The 23,726-nt window shown below is 39.0% G+C and overlaps 1 protein-coding gene across 1 annotated transcript in view; it reads right to left on the bottom strand.

Annotated features, from left to right (window-relative positions):
* Positions 1-23,726, bottom strand: part of COL25A1 (collagen type XXV alpha 1 chain) — a 323,508-nt gene that overhangs the window by 24,663 nt on the left and 275,119 nt on the right. The window contains exons 19-31 of the mRNA XM_063336217.1: positions 17,951-18,013; positions 17,059-17,127; positions 16,108-16,152; positions 13,990-14,034; positions 12,825-12,902; positions 9,730-9,753; positions 8,237-8,281; positions 6,549-6,593; positions 6,163-6,243; positions 5,384-5,446; positions 3,714-3,764; positions 3,338-3,364; positions 1,132-1,212 (exon numbers count right to left, since the gene is read on the bottom strand). Coding sequence (XP_063192287.1) covers positions 1,132-1,212; positions 3,338-3,364; positions 3,714-3,764; positions 5,384-5,446; positions 6,163-6,243; positions 6,549-6,593; positions 8,237-8,281; positions 9,730-9,753; positions 12,825-12,902; positions 13,990-14,034; positions 16,108-16,152; positions 17,059-17,127; positions 17,951-18,013 — 717 coding nt within the window. The remainder of the gene's footprint in view (positions 1-1,131; positions 1,213-3,337; positions 3,365-3,713; positions 3,765-5,383; positions 5,447-6,162; positions 6,244-6,548; positions 6,594-8,236; positions 8,282-9,729; positions 9,754-12,824; positions 12,903-13,989; positions 14,035-16,107; positions 16,153-17,058; positions 17,128-17,950; positions 18,014-23,726) is intronic.

The raw sequence follows: 23,726 nt of genomic DNA, 5'->3' as shown, positions 1-23,726 counted from the left end.
AGCCATTTTTGGAAAGTCAAACACTTGGACTTTGCTCCTTAAAATGACATTTAGAAAAAGTAGTAAGCAGGAGTAAGAGAAGATCTATAAAAATTTTAAAAATTAATGGGATATTTTGCTCTGGGTTAGAACAAACATTTCTGGCAGAACTGAAACTTTCTTCTGCCTTTTAGCCATTTTAAGGGGGTTGTCTCAGATCTCCAAAGCTGCCTCTACATAGCTGTAACTGTCAACTTGAAAATGATCATTTTTTCAAAACATATTAAAACTCTCAGTGATGCTGGCCTTGTCCAGAGGCCCTGCACATCATTCTTGAACATATTAATCAGAGGGGTTTGTGTTCCTTTGGGTCAACTAAGTCTTTTTCCTCCATTTTACTATTAACAATGTAATCACATGGAGTTAATCTCATGTTAAAAAAAACAAACAAACAAAAAACCAACAACAACAAAAAAAACCCCTCTTCTTGTGAGGAAAAAAATAAAATTAACTTTTCAGAGTGCTTTCAAACACGCGAAGTAAGCACACAAAGTATTTTCTCTTTTGCAACCTGAATTTTAAGAACCATGATGTTCCACATGAAGATTTATTTTATAGGTCCTTCATTTCTTTCTAAAACAAAATTAAGGCCAAATATTCAGAACGGAAATTTTCTGAAGAACAAGGCAAAAGTTACAATCCACCATCCTTAATGAATGAGAGAAAAAATAATAAAATTCCCTAAACCAATTTTTAACTTTTCTCAGTTAGACCTCTCCAGTTTAGCTGCAGAAGTGCAGAGGAAGAATAACTGAAAAGATGGGGAGGGAAAGGAAGTTTCCTTTTTTAACGCAAACACCGTACAACGCTTAAATAACAATATGACTAATGTAATGGGGGTGATGGAATCCTTGTCACACTGAACACTTTCAACTGACACGTAACAAAAAAGCCCCTGACAGCACTGGGTGTTACAGGACACTACTTCAGATGATAGCACAGATCTGGGGTAAAACAAAACAAGACTGATGCTCTGCTCTAACATGGCATATTCTCTGTATGCTGGTGAGTAAACCAGAGTTGTTCATCAGGAGTAGAAAGAGAAGTCTGCGATTTGCACTGAGATTGAATAGTTGGGGTTATTTTACTTACTGGAAGACCAAGGGGCCCTCTGTCACCCTTTTGACCTGGTTCACCCTTCAATCCTTTAAGACCATTTAACCCTGGTTCACCCTAAACGTAAAAGTATAAATGCCAAATTTTTGGTGCTGTAATGGGTGTTTAAGCTGGGACAGAAGAAGCCAGTCTCAGAAATAGCTGCAAATTCCAGTTTGAAACAAGGACACAAATTCAATCTTCTCGGCCTGCTGGCAATTTACATAATGGGCACTGGGCAAAAGCACTTGGGAGGTGTCTGCTGGAGATTTAAAATCTGTGCGAAAAAACCTACAGAAAACTTATGAGTCACAGATTCTTTTGAATCTTTTCCTAATAATTATTACTATAGTTAGATGGTTTGAATTAAGTGTGAGTTTCAGGGGTTTTTGGAATTGCCTCAAATCCCATTAACTACCCTAGACAGATAATTCAAACTGAAAGAACACTTTCAGAAAAATAAACCTCAAAACTGAAGGTTTCTCCAGTGGGATCTCCTGGAGAAAAGTACGTTTTGTAAGGAAGCAATATTTTTTTCTTATGGCAAACTGGAATTTGCAGCAAAACCTTGCATAAAGATATTTTAAACCTTTAAGCATACATAATTAAACAGTAACAAATTAAAAGAAGCAGTGTAGGTAATACAATGCCAAGCTATTTGGGAGGTCCATAGTTTCTGTGTTCATACAGAGAAGTTTAACCAACGTAAGAAATGGCACTTTTCTTCTTGTGATTGTTTAATTATGGATCATCTATTACATTAATCATTACTAAGCGGATAATGGTGGGCTTGGAACTGCCAATGAATCATTCTTGCATTGTGAAAAACTGCCTCAGCATAAGGCTTGCCCACTGAAAATGCATACTGACCATGCCCGCCTCTTTTGGGAAACAGAAATACATGGGTATTTCATCCAGGCTGCTCCCCATGGCCTTGTTCTGAGGTTTCCCTTTGATGTATTATGTTACCTTATATCATATTCGTATTTTTTTTAAAAAAAATCTGAATAGAATCTAGTCTGCTGCTTTAAGTAACTCCAGACCTCATCTGCCTGCTTTGCACCCTGCCCAAGTAGCCACTTCTTCATTCTTCTTCCATTTGACTCAATGTGACTTTCAGAGCGGTAGCACTGAAAACGCTGAAGTTTTGGAAACAGACCTGAGAAATCTCACAAAAGCCTGAGTCTCAGGCCAAAAGCCTGAGGTAAGGCAGGGCTGGTGCTAAGATTGAACAGACTTGACTTCAAAAAATGATTTATGACTCGGCGCAAGATACCTTCTTGCGCCAAGGTATCACAAACAGCCTCATAACGATTCAAACCTGTGATTTTCTGTCTCACACCTTCAAAAAGCAAAACCAAACCCAAACCCCAAACTCTTCCTCTTACTTATTTTTTGAGAAAGGTGCAAGTAATTAGAGAGCCATAGTGATTAAAATGATCATGCCTGACAACACCACTGGCCCTAATGAATGTCACGCTATAGTGTCACGCTGAGTTTTAGTCTACTGGTGATTACTGACCTAAAGCACAAATTAAAATATCCCAACTCTGTCAAAACCTGCTTCCCCCCTCCTGAGCTGTTTTCATGGGCTTAGAGAGTCCCCACAGTGTATCTTCATGCAGTATGCTGTGGAAAATGGTCAAATACTATCGAAGACCTGCCTGATCAGGGAGTCCAGGTTGGGAAACATGAAAATACACACATCAGCTTACGATGGGGAACTTGCACAATGTGTGAAGGAAATGGCCAGCAAAGTACATGGCACCTAAGAAGGTGAAAGGCCATTCATACTAAACAAGTAGGAGATGCAAGAGAGCATAAATGAACGAGAGTTTATTTGACTCCATTTCTTGAGCGTATAACACGCGTCTACGTGCAAAACTAATTCCAGTTGCAAGTGCAATGGTGAGTAGCTTGGCCGTAAACAAAAAACTAAATGACTTAGTGCCACATCACAAATATTAATAAAAAGATGGACTCAGCCAATGCTCAGGAGAAATACTACTCGGAAACAATCACAGAAAATTTACAAAGCTTTTAAGCTATCTGTTAATATTAAAATCTGCTTTAAGGTTTAGGAATATCAGAAACATCTATTAAATGAGACATAAGACAAAACATAGCCGCATGCATTAAAGAACAAAACGTGACACTGCACAGACATCAAGAACATGACCATTCAAGACAGCTATTAATTTACCTTTGGGCCAGGCAGTCCATGAGGTCCCTGAAAATAAAGATACCATTTTTCATAATGAAAATATGCCACAAATTTTTAAGAGTTTGTTGCTTTATAGGGGTGCAAGTTGCATCTGTATTTTTGTCTTCACAAATGAAATGCAGCTGCCGATACAGCAACTGTAAACACCCAGTGTTTATGAACCAGAGAATGAACCAGACTTAGGCACATGCGATTTTTTTCTCTACTTCCTATGATTTTCAAGACATGCAGAAAAGGTCCTAAACTACATCCCTCTCTAATGGTCACACACTCTCATAGCACTTCAGTTAAGCAGGCATTAAAATGACAAGAGAGCTTAAGCCCTTTGTAGCCCCTCTCTTCCTCCCAAGCTTACCATAGGGCCTGGAGGACCATGTGGCCCTGGTGGTCCAGGTGGTCCTATCATCTACAGATAAAAAACAATGGCATTAAATCATGCAAAGAACTCCCTCACAAATACCAAAAGTCAGACAGACCCTTCTTCTCTTGGCAAGCACTTACAAACATAGCAATGCAATGGTGCACATTGACAGCGTATCTAGAAAGGCTTTTAGGAATGGGAATTATTTTGATTCAAAAGACAGGGTACCTGAAGCGTAGATATGCCTGTGCCATATGGCAGCGTGCCTGTCTCCTGATTCTTACTCCTAGGGTCTAAGATACACTTTAAGACACTATGGGCAAAAGAATCTCTCTAGAACAAAATAGTATTGAGCAGCGATGCTTAAACTTCTAATATTTTATGGTATGTGCTTCTTAGTTGTCTCTATGCTACAGAATCTACAGAAACAGGAGAAGATGATGGGTGATTTTATTCCTCCCCAATACTGACGAATGGAAAAAGATACTAAATTCAAGCTAGTGTTTGGCATATTTTTGAAATTGCCCTTTGTCTCTCCTTTAATTTCACGTAGCCCACTTGTACGAAGAATTCCCTAAAGTCACTAAAAATTAGGCTGCTTAGTATCCAGCGCGTGCATATTCTGTGTTGGTTTTCTGTGTTCCTAACAAATCCATTGAAGAGAATTTAATGATGATATTTACAGTTTGATCATCTCTCTCTTCCTGGGTTTAATCCTAAAGGGCTATTATTGTAAGCTGCAAGCTGGCAGCAGGTCAGGAATTCCTAAATCAGGTCTCCACACTTATGGTCAACCCCTCTGCTACACTAGCTGTTGGCGATGGCAATAGCAGAACCAAATCAGTTTTGAAACGTAAGACACATCTGAAAACTGAAAGCCTTTTTTCAAGTGAAAAGAAGCAGAACAAGATGAATGAGTTGACGCCTCAGAGCTATGGCTCCAAATACCCAGGGCACGTCTCCCCTGACAAGGTAGTTGTAGTTAACTTCTGCTCTGAGGTTTCCTAACTTACTGTGCTCTGATAATGTTAACACCCATAATCATAAAGGTACACTGTGTGGGGAGGGTGTTTTTGTTTGGTTTGGGGTGTGTTTTTTGTGTTTGGTTTTGTGGGGTTTTTTTACGCCTTGATAATGCTTTGACAAATCAGGAGAATGTCTGGTCCCATAAAACTAGTCTCTATCCTGGGTTACATGTCATTATTCCTGACATCGCTGAAGTCAGTCTAGTCTGGTTCTTGCTGGACTTTCTGAGATCCCCAGAATACAAGGTGTTGAGAGAGATTTGGGTGGTTTCTTTCCATCAGTTTTATCTCTCTGTTTTATCTTGCAAAGCATTTATCTTTTGATACATTACAGAGCCAGAAGGCTTTCACTGAAGTGAGCAGGGCTGTTGTTCATAGTGAGAGAACAGAACTGAACAGAACAGGATTATATCTTTAGAATTTCTTAAAACAGTATTTAGGTCTATGACCAGAAGTCTGTTCATTCTCAAAAGGGCAAATAATTATTCAAAGAAGAAAAATATATTGAAAGTTCAACTGTAGTAACCATCAAGGATGTCAGGAAAGATCAGTCATGAATATGAAATATTGTTCAGAATTGAAAGCTGGAGAACCATTGCTGGACTACTACATTCACTGCAACACCACGATGAGACTTACTGAAGGACCTTGGGCACCAGGCAAACCAACGTCTCCTTTTTCGCCTTTCATACCATTGGCTCCCTACAAAATCATTACAAAACAGCACTTATAAAACAGCTTTAATCTTATTAGCAAACAATCTAGAAGTGATAATATTTCTTTGCAAGTAATTATAATTTTTTGAAAAGAATAATGCAGCAGATACATAATGGAATTCTTTTTTTAAAAAATTTTTTGGTATTCCTTTATTAATAACTGTTAAAAAATGTAAAGGTATGCTTTTATTTGTCAGCTATCAATTGTAGCATGATATTTATGACAAGCTGGCACTCCTTTCATGATATATTGTACTTTGGATGTATTTCTGGAATTGTTTTTATTTTTACTGAGAAATTTCATTTGTACGTACATATGTATATAGGAATAGGGTGAATGCATCCCTCTCCCTGCTCAGTCTAAGTCATCTGAAATTCCTGATAAGTGTTCAAAACATAGCTCTTTTCTCCTACAAGCAACACTTGCCCAAACTGTGCCATACATTACAAGAGAGGTACAAATCTGATCAGCACGCCAACTAATGTCTTCCCAGAGCAATATTATGTTTGACCATAGCGGAATGAAAAGTTCTGACAATCTAACGCCTCCTCCTAGATTAGTTGCAGAACAATCTCAGAATTTTTCTCCCCAGCGCTTTCTGTCCCATTTGCAATTTATCAGCACTGTTGGAAATTCTTGATAGTGGAAGAGAGAAAAAATACAAGTATTTTAGCTAAGATGAATTCATTTTTCATACTCACTGGCAGGCCAGGCAGTCCAATTCCTCCCTTTTCCCCAGGCATTCCAGGATCACCTGTATCTCCTTTTGAGCCTTTAGGACCCTAAAACATGTACTTATTTAGGAAATCATGTAAAAAAAATAATAACAGAGACACCAACAGGATTCTGGCTTTGATCCTAATAAGCAGAATAAGTCATTCTCCATATTGACCTTGTTGTTGATATGTAGAAATGCAGCCATTACCAGACCACAGAGTACACAGCAATGAGCTTTATTAATTACTATCATTGTATTATTATTTAGATTATGAAACCTAAGATACAACTTGAGATCACAGAAATAATCTCCTGAAATAACCTATGGTTGCTCACAAGACCCGCACTACATGATTTACACATAATGTACCTGCTCCCCGTCAACTCCTGGAGTTCCTGGGGATCCTGATTCACCCTGGAAAAGGTAAGATGGAATTGGATTATCCCAATTGTCCCAGACATCAGAGGAAAGAGGCAGTGCTAAATAAACTAAACTGATTAGTAATGTCTGAGATTGGTAAATTGACATAATTAACAACAACAAAACCAGAGAATATTCCATCACAAAGAACAGCATATATTACAATACCTTTATGCAACACGTTGAAGTAACAGCCCTGCTGATTAGGCCAGTACACAAACTTTGGGTTGTATAAAGGCCTGACAAGTGCATAAGAAGAAAGAAAGAAGAAACCCCAAAAGCCTGGTGAAAAGACCCCAATCCAATGGAAACTTTGTCAGTTACTGTAATAAATACGGAACTGTGGCTCTTCAATATATGTAGAGTAGACAGAGAGTTAATTTTTTCTTTCCCTGACTAATATAAACCACCCAGTGAAGGAATTCACATTCACAACACTGCCCTGTGCACCAGTTCCTGAACAGCATTCTCCAAGGGAACAAGTTACATTGATGGGTATAGACTATGATATTAGAAGCAAACTTCTGTAAGGTTGAATTCTGCTTTACGTCATTAAGTTTGGATGGGAATGCTCACCCACATGAAAGAACACAACCTCTTCTACTCTCCAACTCCTCTGTGTTTTACAACATACTCCGGGCTGCAGAAATGCTGGGTAGATCGTAATGCAGAAGGCCATTTCTGCACATTTAACTGTGTATTCCATTATCAGTTTTCACATAGAAGAATGAATCTGGTTTCTCACAATTTATCAAAACAATGAACACGTATAATGTGATGTACTTCCATATGATACCTTGGATAAAGCCTAAAACTGAAATGTCTAGCATTGTTATTGAAGAAACATGTATTTTCTCTTGGAAAAGCTTAGAGTGACTGCTAGAAGGTACAATATATCCAGTATTTAAGAAATAGGAGAATTATCTCCAGTCATTTAAAACCAATTAAGGAGGGTCCACTAACTGCAACCCTTTTTTTTTTTAAAGTTTAGGCAAATTTATTATTTAAATTTTATAGAACAGCGCAGCATATGGTATTCATTGTCTCTGTGTGGGCTGCTCACTAAGAGTTCTGGTACCATGCATAGCGCCAGCCAGGTGGGATTAGCAAACTTGGGTTTGCAGCCAGGCTCCTGCCCACATGTGCATGTGTTAATTTTTACTGACATTAGAAAATACTCTGTTTATTTGGGTGGGCACCACTGTAATATAAAGCTGCATTCACATGCACTCGTACTGTGGCCAGTGGTGCCTTGCACATATTTTTGTCTACCTCATTCCCACCCATCCAGAAGTGACGCACAGGAGCCACTCTCTGGTTGTGCAGCTACTTCGCAAAGTCCTAGGGAACAGCCTCAGGGCAGATCCATGGGCAAGACGCTTCTGCCCTGTTTCAGTACCAATTAATTTTGCTGGTTCTCAGATGAGCATCTGTGTGTGGCAACCAAACAAAGCACCTATTCTGGAAAGCTACATTTCAAAAGGCTGGGACGCAAAGTTTGAAACATGCCATATTTGGTAAAATTACAGTTAAATATGCTGTACAGGAGAGCTCCGTATGCATGTGTGCACACATCAATTAAAAAAGCAGAAAATGCCTCCACCCTTAAGATAGAACGATGAAATAAGGAAGATCACCTTTGGCCCTTGCAGCCCTTGGGGTCCTGGTGGTCCTGGTGGCCCCTAAACAGAAACATACAAACCTCTCAGCTTTTAAATAAATTCCTACAGGACTTGCCATGTAAACACAGGCTGAACGTTAATATAGGTACCGTAACAAAATGGGTTAAATTTTTAACACAAGGGGAGCCAAGACTAGTTATGGACAAGTTGTTAATCTACGAAGACTCCCAACAAACAGAAGGGTACCACAAAAAAAAATTTTAAAATAACAGTGCAGTTAATTTTTTTTTAATAAAGTCCTGCTGCTCCCATTGATGAAATGGCAAAGCTCCTCTTAATGGCAGAGAGACCAAAACTCACCTCAGCCACCTTTGCCAGCGCTCACATCCTGATCCCAAACAATCCAAGGTCAGGAGAAACCTCCAACGGATTGCAAAAAGGATTCTGCTAAAAGATGTTAAGTGCATTTGGGGATACCCAGTGCTTTGTGAAATTGCCACGGAATAAGTTGTAATTATTTCTTTCGTTTCTACCTCAGATTGTGGACATAGTGTCACATATCAAACGTTGGTCTGGATGGTGCACAGTGGGGATGCTTTAAAAAATAATAATTTAAAAATCCCCTCCATTAATACAGAGAGACCATTTGTACAGACGGGAAAATAGGACTAACAGCAATCTCGCAGAGAAGAACTTGAAACAAAAAGAAGAATAAACTTATTTGCTTATATCAAGTCTGCAACTTTAGGGGAAGGCTGAACCTGCAGGACTATAAGCATCTCCTAGCCGGTGTCAGTATTCTCAGAAATTGTGTTTGGCCTGATGTGGCTAAACCTCCCACAGAAATTGGCTGGAGTAAGAGCACTGGAGCATTCAGTCATCCGCACATTCTGGGGACAGGGGCTGGGAAATTTATCTTTATTTCTGAGAGGTATAAGATGGTACAAAAGAATTCGTCATACTTGGGCTTTCTACTTAGCTTTACTTATTTATAGTTAACTGAGACAGGCCTTTGTCAGAAAATAATTTGCATCTGGTCTGGAAACTCTCAAATGATTCTCCACAAGCCAATTTGAAAGAACTGAATTTTGGCCCTGAAAATAAGATTGATCATAGAAAATTGTTTGGCACTCAAATCCTGCTTCCTGTTTTCTCTTGTCTCCCAGGTAGACACACACAGGTGGGAACATACACCAAAAAGTCCAAAGCAGCTAACTGCCTAGATGTGTACCTATAAAAGTACCAAGTTCTGTGTTTCCCCGATCTCTTACTTAAGTGAACTGAAGTTTTGCCATTAATTCAGGAGGAGCAGAACCGGTTCCGTTCTTGAATGGTTTGCAACAATGGGTTCTCTGTTACGGGAATGACGAGCAAATAAACAAACACATGCGATGATGACCAGGGTCGACATCCAAAGAAGACATGTCCTGAACTGGCAGAATTATGAATATGCTACGACACAAAGGACAAGTTCTACAACACACAGTAAGTCATGCGATAGGAATTACCGTGACAGTCAGGGTGGCAATCCTCTGTTGGCAAAATGTATTAACAAGAAACACCATTACCGGAATTGAACAAGGATATAAATTATTCTGCTTGCTATAATTATCATCTCCACAAAACCTATGCTGCATCTGGGAGAGATCATGCCTCCAAAAAATAAGAGTAACAACTATGTTATTTTTAACTCTCAGCGTTCCACTAGCCGCTTGGCTTCTATGCGTACTAGGATTTTACATAAGTGAAGACTGCAGGTTCTCATACAATTTAAGAGATCAAATGAATGATAAATAAATAGCAAAATCATAGCAAAAGTCTTCCAAAAGTTTTTTTAAACATTTTAAGAAAACACGATGAGTTGGTGTCTTAAGTTGAATAAAGAGCTTGCCGTAAGTTTTGCAATCTCTGCAGGTTTTGCACCAATGTTTAATTAACGAATACAATTGCTAGAGTGGAGATATAACATTGATTTTCATATAGAAATGCAGATGCACAGAATGGTTAAGTTCTAAATCCAAAACTGCTGGTCCACAAACTCAGTACTGTTATTGTATTGTATACTATAATTCTGCTCTAAATGTTTGGAAAGACAAAAGACATTTTTATCATGGAAGGAGGCAAAATATCTTGCGACTAATGCTACTATTATTTTGCCAAAGAAGAATCTAAAAGCAAGTGAAAAAGTGTTTAAAAGTCATTAAAATGCTTGCCTATATTTTTAAACAGAGTAAACCCCCCAAATACTGCTCCTTGCACACGCTTTGCTCTTGACTGTGAAGAACCTACTGGCCTACGTGGAACAAGAAATATTTAGCTTTTCTAGTTTTCCTATGTGCAAACAAATATTTTCAAATTTTCTGTTTTAAGCTTTAAAAGAATCTTCATTTGCCAGTGAAACAATATATACTGTTGTCAAGAATCTGGAACCTGCTTAATACAAAGTACTTGAAAAGAAAATGTTTTCTAACACATGGCTTTAACATATTGATGTCTTTTGCATTTTAACATATTTGTAGAAATGTATCAAGAACTTTAAAAATACTGAAAAATTCATTTGATCTAGACACAAAAACCTACAATAACCATTGCAATTTAATGTTTGCACATTCACACTAATGGGTTCCTTTTCAGCAGCATATTCAGATTTTAATATCTAATCCCGTAGTTCCTACAAAGGTTAAACTTTTGCAGCTACTGCCTTTTGCCTTAGGCAATTCTGCAGAACGGGTCTGAAGAGCAATTTCAATAGAGACAGGAATTTTGTATCTGGTCCTCCAAGAGAAAGCCACATGCAGTCAGCAGGGGTGTTGCTCGAACTAAGATGATAATTTTAAGATTGCAATTTTCAGTGCTGATGGACTAAGAGGTCTTATTCTCCACCAACACATGAGATTGAGTAGGAGGTACAAGGCAAAGTAACTAAATTGTTTGAAGCTTCTAGGCTGCTTGATGATTTATTACTAAATTCTAAAAAAGCTAACAGGCTTGCAGACTCTTGTCGACTTCTTAAATCAGCAGGCCAAATTCTGTGCAAGTTCACAGCTCAGTGCTGAGCACTGAAAGTTCTCATGTGGGAAAGCTGCACATCTCAGAGCCCCTAAGAATTTGGCACCAGGAGACTTAGGAATGGGTGCTTGCCATCTGAAAGGACTGGGACAGATTTGGCAAGGGTATTTTCGACTGATCCTGTATTATCTTACTTACACCATCCTTGCACAGCCATTCCCATTAATATCAATTATTTGTTGCCCTGGATCAGAAGGTGATGACATATGAAATGATTTACAATGGGATAAGGGCCTCCTAATCTGTTTCAACCACTGCAATAGGCTTTAGTCCCTTCTTAAGACTTCTTTATGTGCTGCAGCTTTTCCGAGGAAGCTTAAAAGTAACATCGATGCCACAGTTAAGATACAAAGACAGAATACAAGAGATACAGAGGCTAAAGCCCTTGGTAAATCTGCGTCTGGTAATATGCTACATTAATTTCAGGGTACTTAGGCATCTAACTCAGAGAGTGATATAAAAGACTGGAAGTTGCGAGTTTGAATTCCCTTAAAAGTAAACCAAATAAGACAGATATAATGCAGAGCCTCACAACATGCCTATGCAGACTTCTCCATAGATACCACTCACAAGGAAAGAGTAGACTTAGCCTAAACGACATTCAGGCTTTTAGACTTTAGTAAAGGCAGTGAGTTTTTTTTTTTATTATTTTTCAAAAGAGTCTTGAAAACCAAATGACTGGCCAGACATCTGTCCACTCCCACTGAGTAAACGCAAGAAAAAAAGTTCAGCCGCTTCAGTGAGAAAACGATCAGACGCACAATGAGCCAAATTCAGTCTTGAGTTGCACATAAGCAAATCATTCACTTTGGTGGAGTTATACTGCACAGAATTTGCATCTGAGTATACTGCAATGTAAATCACCTTGACTGCAATGACATATGTCACCTTGGCACTTTGCTTTTATGCAAACGCTCATTCATTCTTTTTGTAACCCGACTTTAATCCTCCACACTTTTCTGCACACCAGTCAAAATAAGTTTTCTGGAAATGAATAAGCGGGAAGACTGGTGCTTGGTCTATTTAACATACTCAAGTTGCTGATTGAATCCACAGCTTGCTAATGGAACCACGTTACATGGTTTCCAAATCTCAAATATTCTGCTCTTTGCATTTTACAGGAAGAGGAGGAGGAAAAGGAGGAAAAAAAGAAATGTCAATATTATACTACATGAACTGAAAAGCAGACACTTCTGTTGAACCTATGTATGTGGTTTATTACATGAATTCAGCACTAAGCACCAGAGCCAGCAATGAATCAGCTTTATCCTCATTAGATGATGTCAATAGTCTCCAGGGGAAATGAAAGTAATTCACTCAGCTAAACTGTATCAAGGAAACAGTTTGTCTAACACCAAACAGCAAACCTGGTTTCCAAATATAGAAAGAGATTCCTGATTAATAAGCTCAGCAAATCTTTGCACACAAAATGTTTTCAAGGCCTACACAATAGCACAAAAGAGAAATACAATGATGTCAAACCGCTTTTCCTCAGACCAGACTAAGCCACTCCAGCCCTGTTATGTTTGCATACCTGCAGAGCTTCACGGATATTGCCATTATAATCAATTATCTCTGTTGCACCTTGATCACCTTTCTGTCCAGGTGGTCCCTGTAATATAATTTCCGTAAAAATTTTGAGACACCTGCCAAAGACTACTCTAGACACTTAACTACTGACACATGCTTTAACTTGATTATGTTGTGTTGGGATCTTGTTGTACTTACAATATGTTACGACAAACCACAGAAATTAACATTAAACTGAAGTTTGTTTCTAAAGCTATCATGGTTTAAAACCCAGCTGGCAACTAGGTCCATGCAGCTGTTCACTCGCTCCCCCCGCCCCCCAGCAGGGAAGGGAGAAGAGTGAGAAAAGGAGGGGGAAGAAAAAAAAACATGGGTTGAAATAAAGACAGTTTAATAGAACAGTAATGGAAGAGGAAGATAATAATAATAATGGTAAAAGAATATACAAAATAAAGTGATACAACACAAGTCGCTCTCACCACCCCATGATCGATTGCCCAACCCGTCTCAAGTACCAACTACAGATTCCTGCCCCTGGCCAACCCCCATTTATGTACTGAGCATGACATCTATGGTATGGAATATCCCCCTGGTCAGCTTGTCCTGTCTATGCTCCCTCTCAGCTTCTACGGGACGCTGAAAAAGTCCTTGACTAATATAAACATTACCTAGCAACAACTAAACCAATATGTGTTGTCAACATTCCTCAACATTATTTTCATACCAAATCCAAATCACAGCAGCTACTAGAAAGAAAATTAACTCCATCCCAGCTGAAACCAGGACAAAAGGAAAACAATTTTTTAAGAAAGATGAATATATACAAGCAAGTCAGTACGCAGTGACTTGTGCTGCAGTGGGAAATATATGAAACCTCTGTGGCTAAACATTTAAGCAGTCCCTATACTGTAGTTCTGTATTGGCTGTGAACAATGTCAGAACATCTGGCGTGTAACATCCTGCCCATGCACTGTTAACAGAAGACTGCTTCAAATAGTAGCAAGGGCTGTTATTCATATTAAAGACCAGTTAAGCAGCACACGTTCCACCAGAGTCAAGTGCCCAATTTCACCGGTTTAACTGGAGTTGCTGCTACAATTTCAACTCATAGTGTTGAATCAGCTGAATCTAAGTACAAAACAAAGAGCTGAAACATGAAGTAGACTTACCCGTGGACCTGCAGATCCTGTGTCACCTCTGTCACCTGTATCGCCCTATGTAAAAATGATATTTGAAAACAGGCATGCCATTTGACAATATATCATCTACTTCTTCCCTTTTAAATAGGTTTACCTTAAATAAACCAGTTTCAAAGGCTTCTCATCTAAAACAGAATGTGTATCTTAATTAATTAAAGGAAAAAATCCTTCAAAATCTGTGTATGGTAAAAGGGTTGTCAGAGTTGTAACATCCTTGCTGTGTATGGTAAAATTGTCAGGGTTGACAATGATGCACTTGGTTCTATGTGAACTGTTAAAAGTACTGTATTGGGTTGGAATAAGAAATCCCAAAGAACCAATAAAAGACAAATTACCAGTTAAGGAGTTTGTGTAACTTCCCTATTCTTAATAGCACTATTCTCAAAAGCTTTAAGAGAAAGCTAGAGAAATGAAATCGCTCAGTCTGAAAACACTCAACAACTTCTTCAAAGGTGTGTTTCACAAGTGTATAAACTTTTCTTTCTGCAATCACGACTCCACTTTCTGAGCTTCCCTGTTCTGAATTGTTGCCTCCCCTACAAACACAGCATTACTGTCAGCATGAGAGTTCCTTTACTCCCTTACTGCGACAGGCTTAAGATCTTTACCATCTTGCACACAGCTTTTTCTTCCTGGCTATTAGTCGTATGTTTCAAGCGATGGAGGGAATTTCAAACATGTATGCATTCATAACGCAACATCCAGTGACTATGATTCATTTCATTTCACGGTCACTTTCATAGCAAGCTTTTACATTTTTATATTACGTGAAATTGATTTCGGTAAGAACTGCAACTTTTGCTCCTGTTGAAATCTATAAAACTTTGGGACAAAAGTCAGGGAAGAGTGATTAATTCACCAGTGGTAACAGAAAACACAGAAAACAGCAAACTTCCATGGGGCTAATGAAGCAATATGGGGAGCAGGCTGCTGGCAGGACATAATCAAGGTTGTGCCATCTGCCTTTCCTTTCAGTGTTGCCTTGGCAGCAGCTAGTGAACATGTCATTGGAGTTGCTCAAAAATGAATTTCCCAACCACTAAATTGACTTTTGTGGGACAGATTTGCAAGACAGGTATGCAGGTAAAATGAAAACCATATATCCTTTCTTGATAAAAAGGGAATTAAAGGGCATACCTTTATCTTTTTGGTACATTTGGGAGGTGCCCTGGTACTTTAGGCAAATGAGAGGCTGCTTTACTCTTCTACTCTCACCCTGATGCTTTAATCCCCTCATCAGCTCCCTCACTCTCCAATGTTTCTTTCTGGCAAGAATGAAAGAGGTTGTGGCATTTATTTAATCATAACCTTAAGCACTGCGAATGGGCAGCTCTTCGAGGACCTTACAAGTACTGCAAACAGTATCCGATCAGCCTACATTTTCTTATCATCTTTATTCTGACAGTAGACACTCAATAACCACCTAAACAAATATATTTTCATTTTTCTTTGACTCCATAATATAACATGGAGTCCAGTGAGCACAGTATTTGCACAGCAGATGAAGTAATAGAAAAGCATATATTTTATCTCTCTCTCTACACCTATGTGAACCGACTATATCTATACAGACATGGATTTATATATGTACAGATAGATAGATATAATCACAGTAGCTTTTTAAAGTAGGCAAAACAGTAATATAACCTAGAAGTCTTGCCTTTGTAGGACTACTGGCCATCATATCTCAGCCTGCAGAGTCCATCTGATACCGTTGGTTCCTAACTCACCAAGGTGTGGGTCCACAAAATTTTTCCTAAACCAATAGATCTCCACAGGCATAGTCAGGTGTTGGTTCCTGGGATGTGTGAGGACTAAACCACATCACTTACACAGAGAGAAACCAAGTTGCATGAGGAAAACGAGAGCAGAGTGGAATAGATGTTATAACAGAAAAAGAACTAGAATCACAGTGTTTAAAACACACAGGCTTCAACTCTAATATCTAAAGCTGCAAGTCAGAAGAAGGTTTCACTTTCAAAGAACTTTTTAAAGAATTAGTGAAGTTTCTGTGAAACGTTACAAATAATTTATCCTAAAAATCATTGTGTTAATTACTCCACTAGAGACAGTTTCTTTACTACTAACCTTTGACCCTTTGGGGCCTCTAGATCCAGGTTCACCTGTTTTCCCCTGTTTGAAGGAAGATAGACAGGAGAAATATGACAGAGAAATGGGAGTGCAGAGAAAATGAAATTAGTAATGACTAACTATAGTATGGAACAGCAGAAACACTTCATTTCATATGAACAAGATAATGAATATGTAAAGACACTAAATTTATAGCACCCAGAGTGATATATTCTTTCACAGCAGCATGCAAAGGCCATGGATTCCTTCCTTCCAAAGGGAAAGTATGATTGGCGTTAGTAAAGAGTCGTCATCATTAACAGCGGTTTGCAGGAATGACCTACGTCATTCCACAGCTCCTGAAAAAATGATAGCTAAAACATAGAGAAGGTAGTTAAAAATCCTAAAATAAGGATATTAAAATAAAGCGTTACCACAACGTTTCTTCCCAGTGTCTCAGGTGAATATAAACTAACTGGCCATGGAGCACAGAATCTGCCTTACTGTTTTCAGGACGTATTAGGAAAGGAAAACTTGATGGTATTGACACAGTGGAAAATATTAAGACAATGCTAAAATGTAGTTAGAATGATCTCTTTCTTAGAGAGTTAGAAAGCAGCATGCAAAATGGATTTTCTCTGCATTCAGTAGCTACAGTGGTTCAAACTTTGATGCTGATTGTTAGGGACCTGGAGGTCAGGACTTTAGCTGGAATGAATTAGGCCAACTCCATGACAGTGTATGTAGGTAGTGTCTTTACTTTGTAGACCGAATAAGAGTCTGTTCAGACTGCAATTCCACAGCTGTGGACACAAAACTGCCATTGTCTTGTGGACTGAAATGGATTATTTGACAGCATTTTCATTTAAAAGTTCACTCACCAAGTTTTTGTTCTATTTTTCAGCAGGAAAAGCTGTGTTCATAGATGTAAAACTAACAAAATACTTCCAATGCAAAAATCAGACTGACCTTTGGTCCAGGAACTCCAGGTTCACCTCGCTCGCCCTTCCCAATAGGGCCTGCCTCTCCTCTGTCACCCTATTGCAACAGAGACACGTACGTCACAAAAAACTGTGCAGCCTCCAGCACACCACCAAAGAAACCAAACCATCAGAATAAAACATTTTTAAGTTCATCTATGACTTGTAATGTGTTGGGGAACTATCCTCTGAGTAAATAGTCTTCTCAAAGGCAAGAGAAGAGGACTTCAAAACGGAAATGTGATTTGTAAGGTATTTTTTTCCCCTATTCTGAAAGGACTGGAATAAAGATCCCCAGACTGTGAGGCTGTTCGTAGGATTCATAATATTCTAACTTTGCCATACAGTGTCTAAAAAGAAACCCATAAGAAGAAAGAAAAAAATAATACACATTTAGTGGACTGTATTTTCAGTCCGATGTGTAGTATCAAAGTTCTAATACCTGCGCACACTTTCAAACTTTTTTTTTTTTTAAAAAAAAGAAATTATAGTCTCTTCATTCATGCATATTCTGCCTCTTGAACACATAACTTTTGGGATGCTAACGTGAACAAAGGCAATGGAAGAACTTAAGTTAAGAATGGATATAACACCTGCCTTCACATTGTTTGAGGGCATCAGTACAAAGACATATATATCATAGCACTGGTCCACGAACTATGACTTTCCACATTTCCAAGCACTGCATATACTGTATTTTAACCAGCACTTTAAAATTCCTGGCCATTTGCAAAAACAGATTCTGACTAAGCATTTTACGTTTCTGGATAAAAGACTCTTACGTGGTTAGTACAGTCTCAGTCTCTGCTACGTGCTGAGGAAGTTGAATTTGACATTGGCTCTAAGGGCTTTGCACCAGAGTGTTGGCCAATTACCCTTACCTTTGTTCCTGGCAGCCCTGGCAACCCAGGTTCTCCTTGTGGACCAATGAAACCTGGTTCACCCTTTAAAAATACAATATAAGAGGAATGTTACATTATTTATCTAGCAGTATGTAATTACAGTAACACAAGTTTCTTTTGGGCAGTATTTTCCCTGTATTGCTTACAGCTCTCCAGCTGTGATGCTACAGTTAAACAGACAGACTTTTCATCATGGGTAACTTTCATCAGCACAAATTCTTGTAGCAAGCCATCACACCGCCTGTGAAGTGCAAATGAAGCAGAAGGTGTCAAACATAGTTTTTTATGAGGTTAAGGACTGTTAATATGCAACCTGGACTATAACATAATATACCAAACCAATATTAAAGCGAGTCTGAAAGCAGGAGGGGAGCTCTGGGTGATTCCTAAATTTAAAAAGGGACAGTTCATTTCAGTCATGTGTTATGAGGTAGTTTTCTATTGCAGCATGTGAATGGATGGGCAAACAGGGTGAGGGTATGACAAATAGAGAGGCCAGATGGTACCGTTGTAATGTGTTTTCCAGGGAGGTACTTAGCTGCATCATCTCCAAAAAGGAGACCATAGCATCATTTAGGTTGGAAAAGACCTTTAAGATCATTGAGTCCAATCACTGCGTTGGATCAAAAGCAATCTCCTTTCAAGCCAGAGACTCCCAGAACTATGGTACTCTCCCTTCTCATTCTGACAGTAAAATACTTCAGTTCTCTGCACCCAGACAACTTCTCTGGCTGTGAACAGCTGGGAAAGAGCCACAGCTCTCCTCATTCCCTCTCTGTTCTGCCCACTTGCCCATTCATTTGTACAAACATAACAGACAAATAGCAGGGATCAAGCTGAGTTACAGCACAAGCAGTATTAAGCAGAGGAGTAAGGACATATTTTATTACCTATCTCCATGCCTGAAGGGGGATAAGGGAAGATTAATAAACCATATGTTTTCCTTCACAGACTCTCCTGAACAAGGTTTCCTGCTATTTAATCTTGCATTTTTTCACATAAATTTGAATCAAGAAGACATACCCACAAGCTACTGTAAATTTTAAAATCAGTAGTGTAATCAAATTAATAAAGATCTATTTCTTAGCCTTTTAACAATATCCCTGAACTTAATAACTAAAAATTACCCATCAAATGCCTCTTTAAATAGCTAAAAGACAGATGTGCCATAATCCTGTCTTGATATAATTACTGACAACATATAGAGACAATGAATATAAGCAGTTGGATAACATTTCTCTTCACCTCCACAGAAACACAGGTGTGCTGCATGGGGCAAGCAAATTAGGAAGCATTCTTGCACATTCATCCGCACTCTCATCAACAATCCATCATTAACAGTTCAAAGCAAAGAAGGTCTCTAGCAAACCTATAACCAGAGAAATTTTTCTGGTGGCTGTATTGAGGGCCATAGCAATTTCTCAGTGACCTCCATTTATATTATCAAAAAATACAATGAAATAATGAGTTTTCTCACACAAAGTTCTAGCTGGCCACGGTTCAAAATATGATAACAAAGGAATAAACTAAGACAAACATGTCATAGAGAAGCACGGTATTTTTATGTCATAGGAAAAGAACCCTACAGCTTATGTAAGTCTTTGTATCAGTGCACACCATCAAGAGTAACATAAAGTGGTCATCGCAGATGGAAGCACTTTATGGTCAGTAAATGCAGCTTCCATCCCTTTGTTTTAGAATAAGAAGGTACTTGATAGCCCCGAATTATTTTAATACTGACTTTACCAGGGCTAATTTCTTGGCCAGCTAATTATGACTTCAAGGCAGAAGAAACACGCAGTGACTACATGATTCAATCTTTTCAGTGGTAAAGCTTAGAAGTGTCACTCAGAGGTTGATGCACAGCTTTTCAGTCAAATTCTCACACTTTGCTCAGGACTATACCAGTTGCCAAAGTCCAAAAAGAAGTCCCACCTTCCCACAAAATCTCTAAAGAGACAAGAAAAAGGTGCTTTGCAATAGCTAGTGGAATTGATAATGGAAGAAGCCAATGGCTTAATAAGCATAAGTAGAATACAGATCTTATATGACACAGCTTTAAAACATTATCAGATGTGGAGTGTAAGTGGTGTGTCAGTTGAGACTAGGAACTGACTGGCTGTGCAGCAGCTCTGCTGAGAAAGATGTGGTGGTTATGGTGGATGCCAAGCTGAACGTGATCCAACAGCGCACACTTATTGCACATGACACAAACTACAGCAGTTAAGACCTGGCTACATTTAGAAAAACATGCAACTCTCCCTCACTGCTAGTGAGGCGAAGTAGATTAAAAGACAGATCTGTTTTGCCATCTGAACTAAGCTTCTAAGTAAAATGACAACATATTTTGATGATTTGAAACTAAGCCGTGTCCTCTCTAATATTTCAAATCTCTTGAGTGTAACCACAGCATAAGGCATCAACTGAAATGCTTATTGGGTATACTTCTGCACCATTCAAATTGGAAGTAACAACTGGATCAGGTTTGTCTTAGAATTAGAATCTATCAAAATTAGCACTGTCAATGATGTGTGAAATGTAAAGAAAACAGTTTCTCTCAGCAAGGCATGCTGATATCCCTGTTATGCAAAGGCCATTCTGATTAGTCCATCACACAAACACAATGCCGGAGCCACAGAGGAATGTGGTTAGGAAATCAAGGACTAAGTGGTTTAGTTTTTTGTTTTAAATATGTGATACATCTGTGATTTAGCTGGCACATAGCTGCAGGAAAGCAAGAGTAAAGGATTGCTCCAGACTGCACTTTGATTTGACAACATCGCACCTCTGGGATTCACTGAAGCATCTCTCGATCTTTAGTCTCTTACTTAAATGAGATCAGAATTTGTTCCAAACTACCGCGAAAAGTGGTGTACAAGAAATCAGAGCAACCAAGATTTGGCTTTCTGAACTTTTCTAAACATCTCACTACAACTTCTTACAAAAAACCCAAAGTTTTGTCTAGTAAGAATCTACCACAAGCTTCTTTTCCTGCAAAAACAGGAACAGGGAACACAAAATCTGCAAAGAAAAGTTAAACAGGTAGGTTTTGAGAGAAAAGTAAGGAACTCCCCCATTTGAAATACTGTTTGGCAGCTGTGTAGAAAGCCACCAGCAAGTGATGACTCTTTGGGCATTTTAATTTAACCCTTTGGCATGGTTATGAAATCACTGCTTAGAAACCACCACATTGCACAGGAAGCCAACGAGATGAATTCCAGCATTCAAACTTCACCTACTGTTAGGGCTTGGAGTAACCACACAGGCAACTTGGTATTAAAAAAAATAAAAATCAACAAGCTTGTGAATTGCTTCCATTTTACAGGAGTGATTTGTTATCTTTTTAAGAATAATTTTTAATAGCTTGATATGTTAATGTTTTAAGAGACTAGGAGACTATCTCTATGCATACTCATTTTCACCCTCAAATGTCTCTGAACTGTAGGAATACTAGTGGGTCAGACAGCAAATGATATGCTACTTCTCACAAACCTCGTTAACGGTCATTTTCACCTCTTATCATAAAACATCTGAAACAGAAAAGGGGCCTATAATGGCATGCTGTACGCCTAGCACAATGTGAGCTCCATCACAATTTAATAGTAAAAAAGCTACCTTGTAATTTACTTCGGAGGATTGTCAAATTTTTATGAGGGTTATTATCTAGACATATTCATAACTGGTTTCCATGACGATCAAAGCTTTTATGGGCTGAAGCAGAGGCTGGCTTTGATATTAGAGGTTAACCATACGACACTCTGTTCACTGTTGCCGTCTTCTTTTAACTTTTATAGAACCTGTAATTGGCTAAAACTTGGACTTTCACTTAAAAAAGGTGCAACAGTTGAAATCCTATTTGCAATGCTAATTGCTGTTTTAAACACCACCAATTTGGCAAACGTTTACTAACAAGGTAGTCAGTTAGAATTAGCGCTCACTGCAGAGCTGAGATACGCAGCAACACAATTATTTGAAACTTTGTTCTCACAGATGGGCCTCATCCAATTCCAGTGCCTGAAATACACAGCTCTGTGCTGCCACAAGCAATCAATAGAGAACAGCAGTTGCTGGATACACTGTTTTCCCACAGAAGGATCTTCCTCTATATTATTCTTCTAATGAATGTAGCACAGATTTTCTCATCCAGATCAATGTTTGCCGAAAAAGAAAACATGTGCTGCAGAAAAGCGCCCAAACCAGCAACTTTTCTGTAACAATGAAATAAATTTGCTTCCATTTCTGAAATTACAGAAGCTATCCTACTTTGGTAAATAAAAATATCTGAAGTCACTGATAAAATACTTTATTGTTGCTAAAGCCATAAAACACACAACCCAGTTATTCCCTTTATGGATATAACTGTGCTCTTAAATATTTTTTTAAGTCTCGTGGCCACCTTACTATTTTCCTTCTACATCAGCTTACTGCATTACTTTCTCTGTGCTGTAAAAATGAGGCCAAACCAACCTTTAGACCATGAATTTGCAAGGAACAATGTAATTTCAATCCTCATCTAGTGCTATGCACTAGAACTAGCCAGAGAAGTGTAAATGTCAAACTCCCACCTTTATTACACAGTTCATTGGTCCTGAGATATTTTATTCAGTGCCTGCCCCAGTGCTGGGGCCATGGCAGTCCTGTGCCTCCAGGGCCGACTGGCAGGTCTGCCACGGAGCCAGGACACAAGCACCTTTCCCTGGTGTCGACTTGCAAGACTGAACGTGCCAAGACCAGGACTCCTGCCTGCACACCTCTGGGTTGGCAAACCATGCCAAAGCATCCAGAATTTCTGTGGAGGATTCTGGTAATGTGGGTCCACCCCACAGTTTTCCTACACGGAAAAGCCTAGCTGTGTGGGTCTGAGGAGAACCCTGACATGCTCCAACACACAACCTGGGGGCAGGCTTAGAGCTCACGAACTCCTGCCTGTAGGTCTAGCGGTTCTCCAAAAATTTCTGTGTCTGGCATGGGGCTGCCTGCAAACTTCTCAAGAGCCACAGACTTCGGGAGAGCCCAAAGTGTCCTTTCTGACAAGCACTGGCATGGAAGGGTCCTCATCAAGAGGCCAAGGTATGCTTGTCATAAATGTTACCCTGACTCACTCACAGGCATATTTAACACAAAACCAGTACGATGGATGCCCTTGCCTTGCCTAACACTACTGAAAGAATCATGCAAAAATGTAGATACATAGAACAAGAGCTAGCAAAAACCCCCCAAACCCAGATGCAAGGTAATCTGGAAAAGAGCTATGAAGTGATAATAAATTGGATTTGGTTCACTGGTGCCTGTGCTGGTTTTCCAGAAATTGTCATCTGCTGCCCTCAGACTTTGTTTCCGAGATTGCCATCTAACCAAAATACTGCAACCTTTCTACTCTGGAGAGGAGTGAGCGCCAAATTCTAAGGAGTCTAGAACAGAGCAATCCAGAGCTTGCTCATGCCCTGCCTCCGTCTGCAGCTCTTAGTTCCAGTACAGCAATTTCTCAGAAACTCAGCCGGCCTTAGACTACAGCAGTCAGAGAGAACGGCACCTTATACTTTCTCACTGTGAAGGGCATTAATGCAACTTTATATATAGCCTGATGTCCATGGGAATTTTGCTCTTGGGAGGACTACAGTATTCAGCTCATAAGAAGGAAATGAACAAGGTAAAAGGAAATCTGATAAAAAAACCTAACCCCATTTTATAAGGTCTTTGTTAAGGCTTTTCATACCCGTTCAGAATTGGCTCCAGAAACGGCCAGTTAAAACAG

The sequence above is a fragment of the Chroicocephalus ridibundus genome, chromosome 5 (assembly GCF_963924245.1).
Source record: "Chroicocephalus ridibundus chromosome 5, bChrRid1.1, whole genome shotgun sequence".
Lineage (NCBI taxonomy): Eukaryota > Metazoa > Chordata > Aves > Charadriiformes > Laridae > Chroicocephalus > Chroicocephalus ridibundus.
The sequence above is the reverse complement of the archived record's forward strand: the minus strand, read 5'-3'. Positions and strand labels throughout refer to the sequence as shown.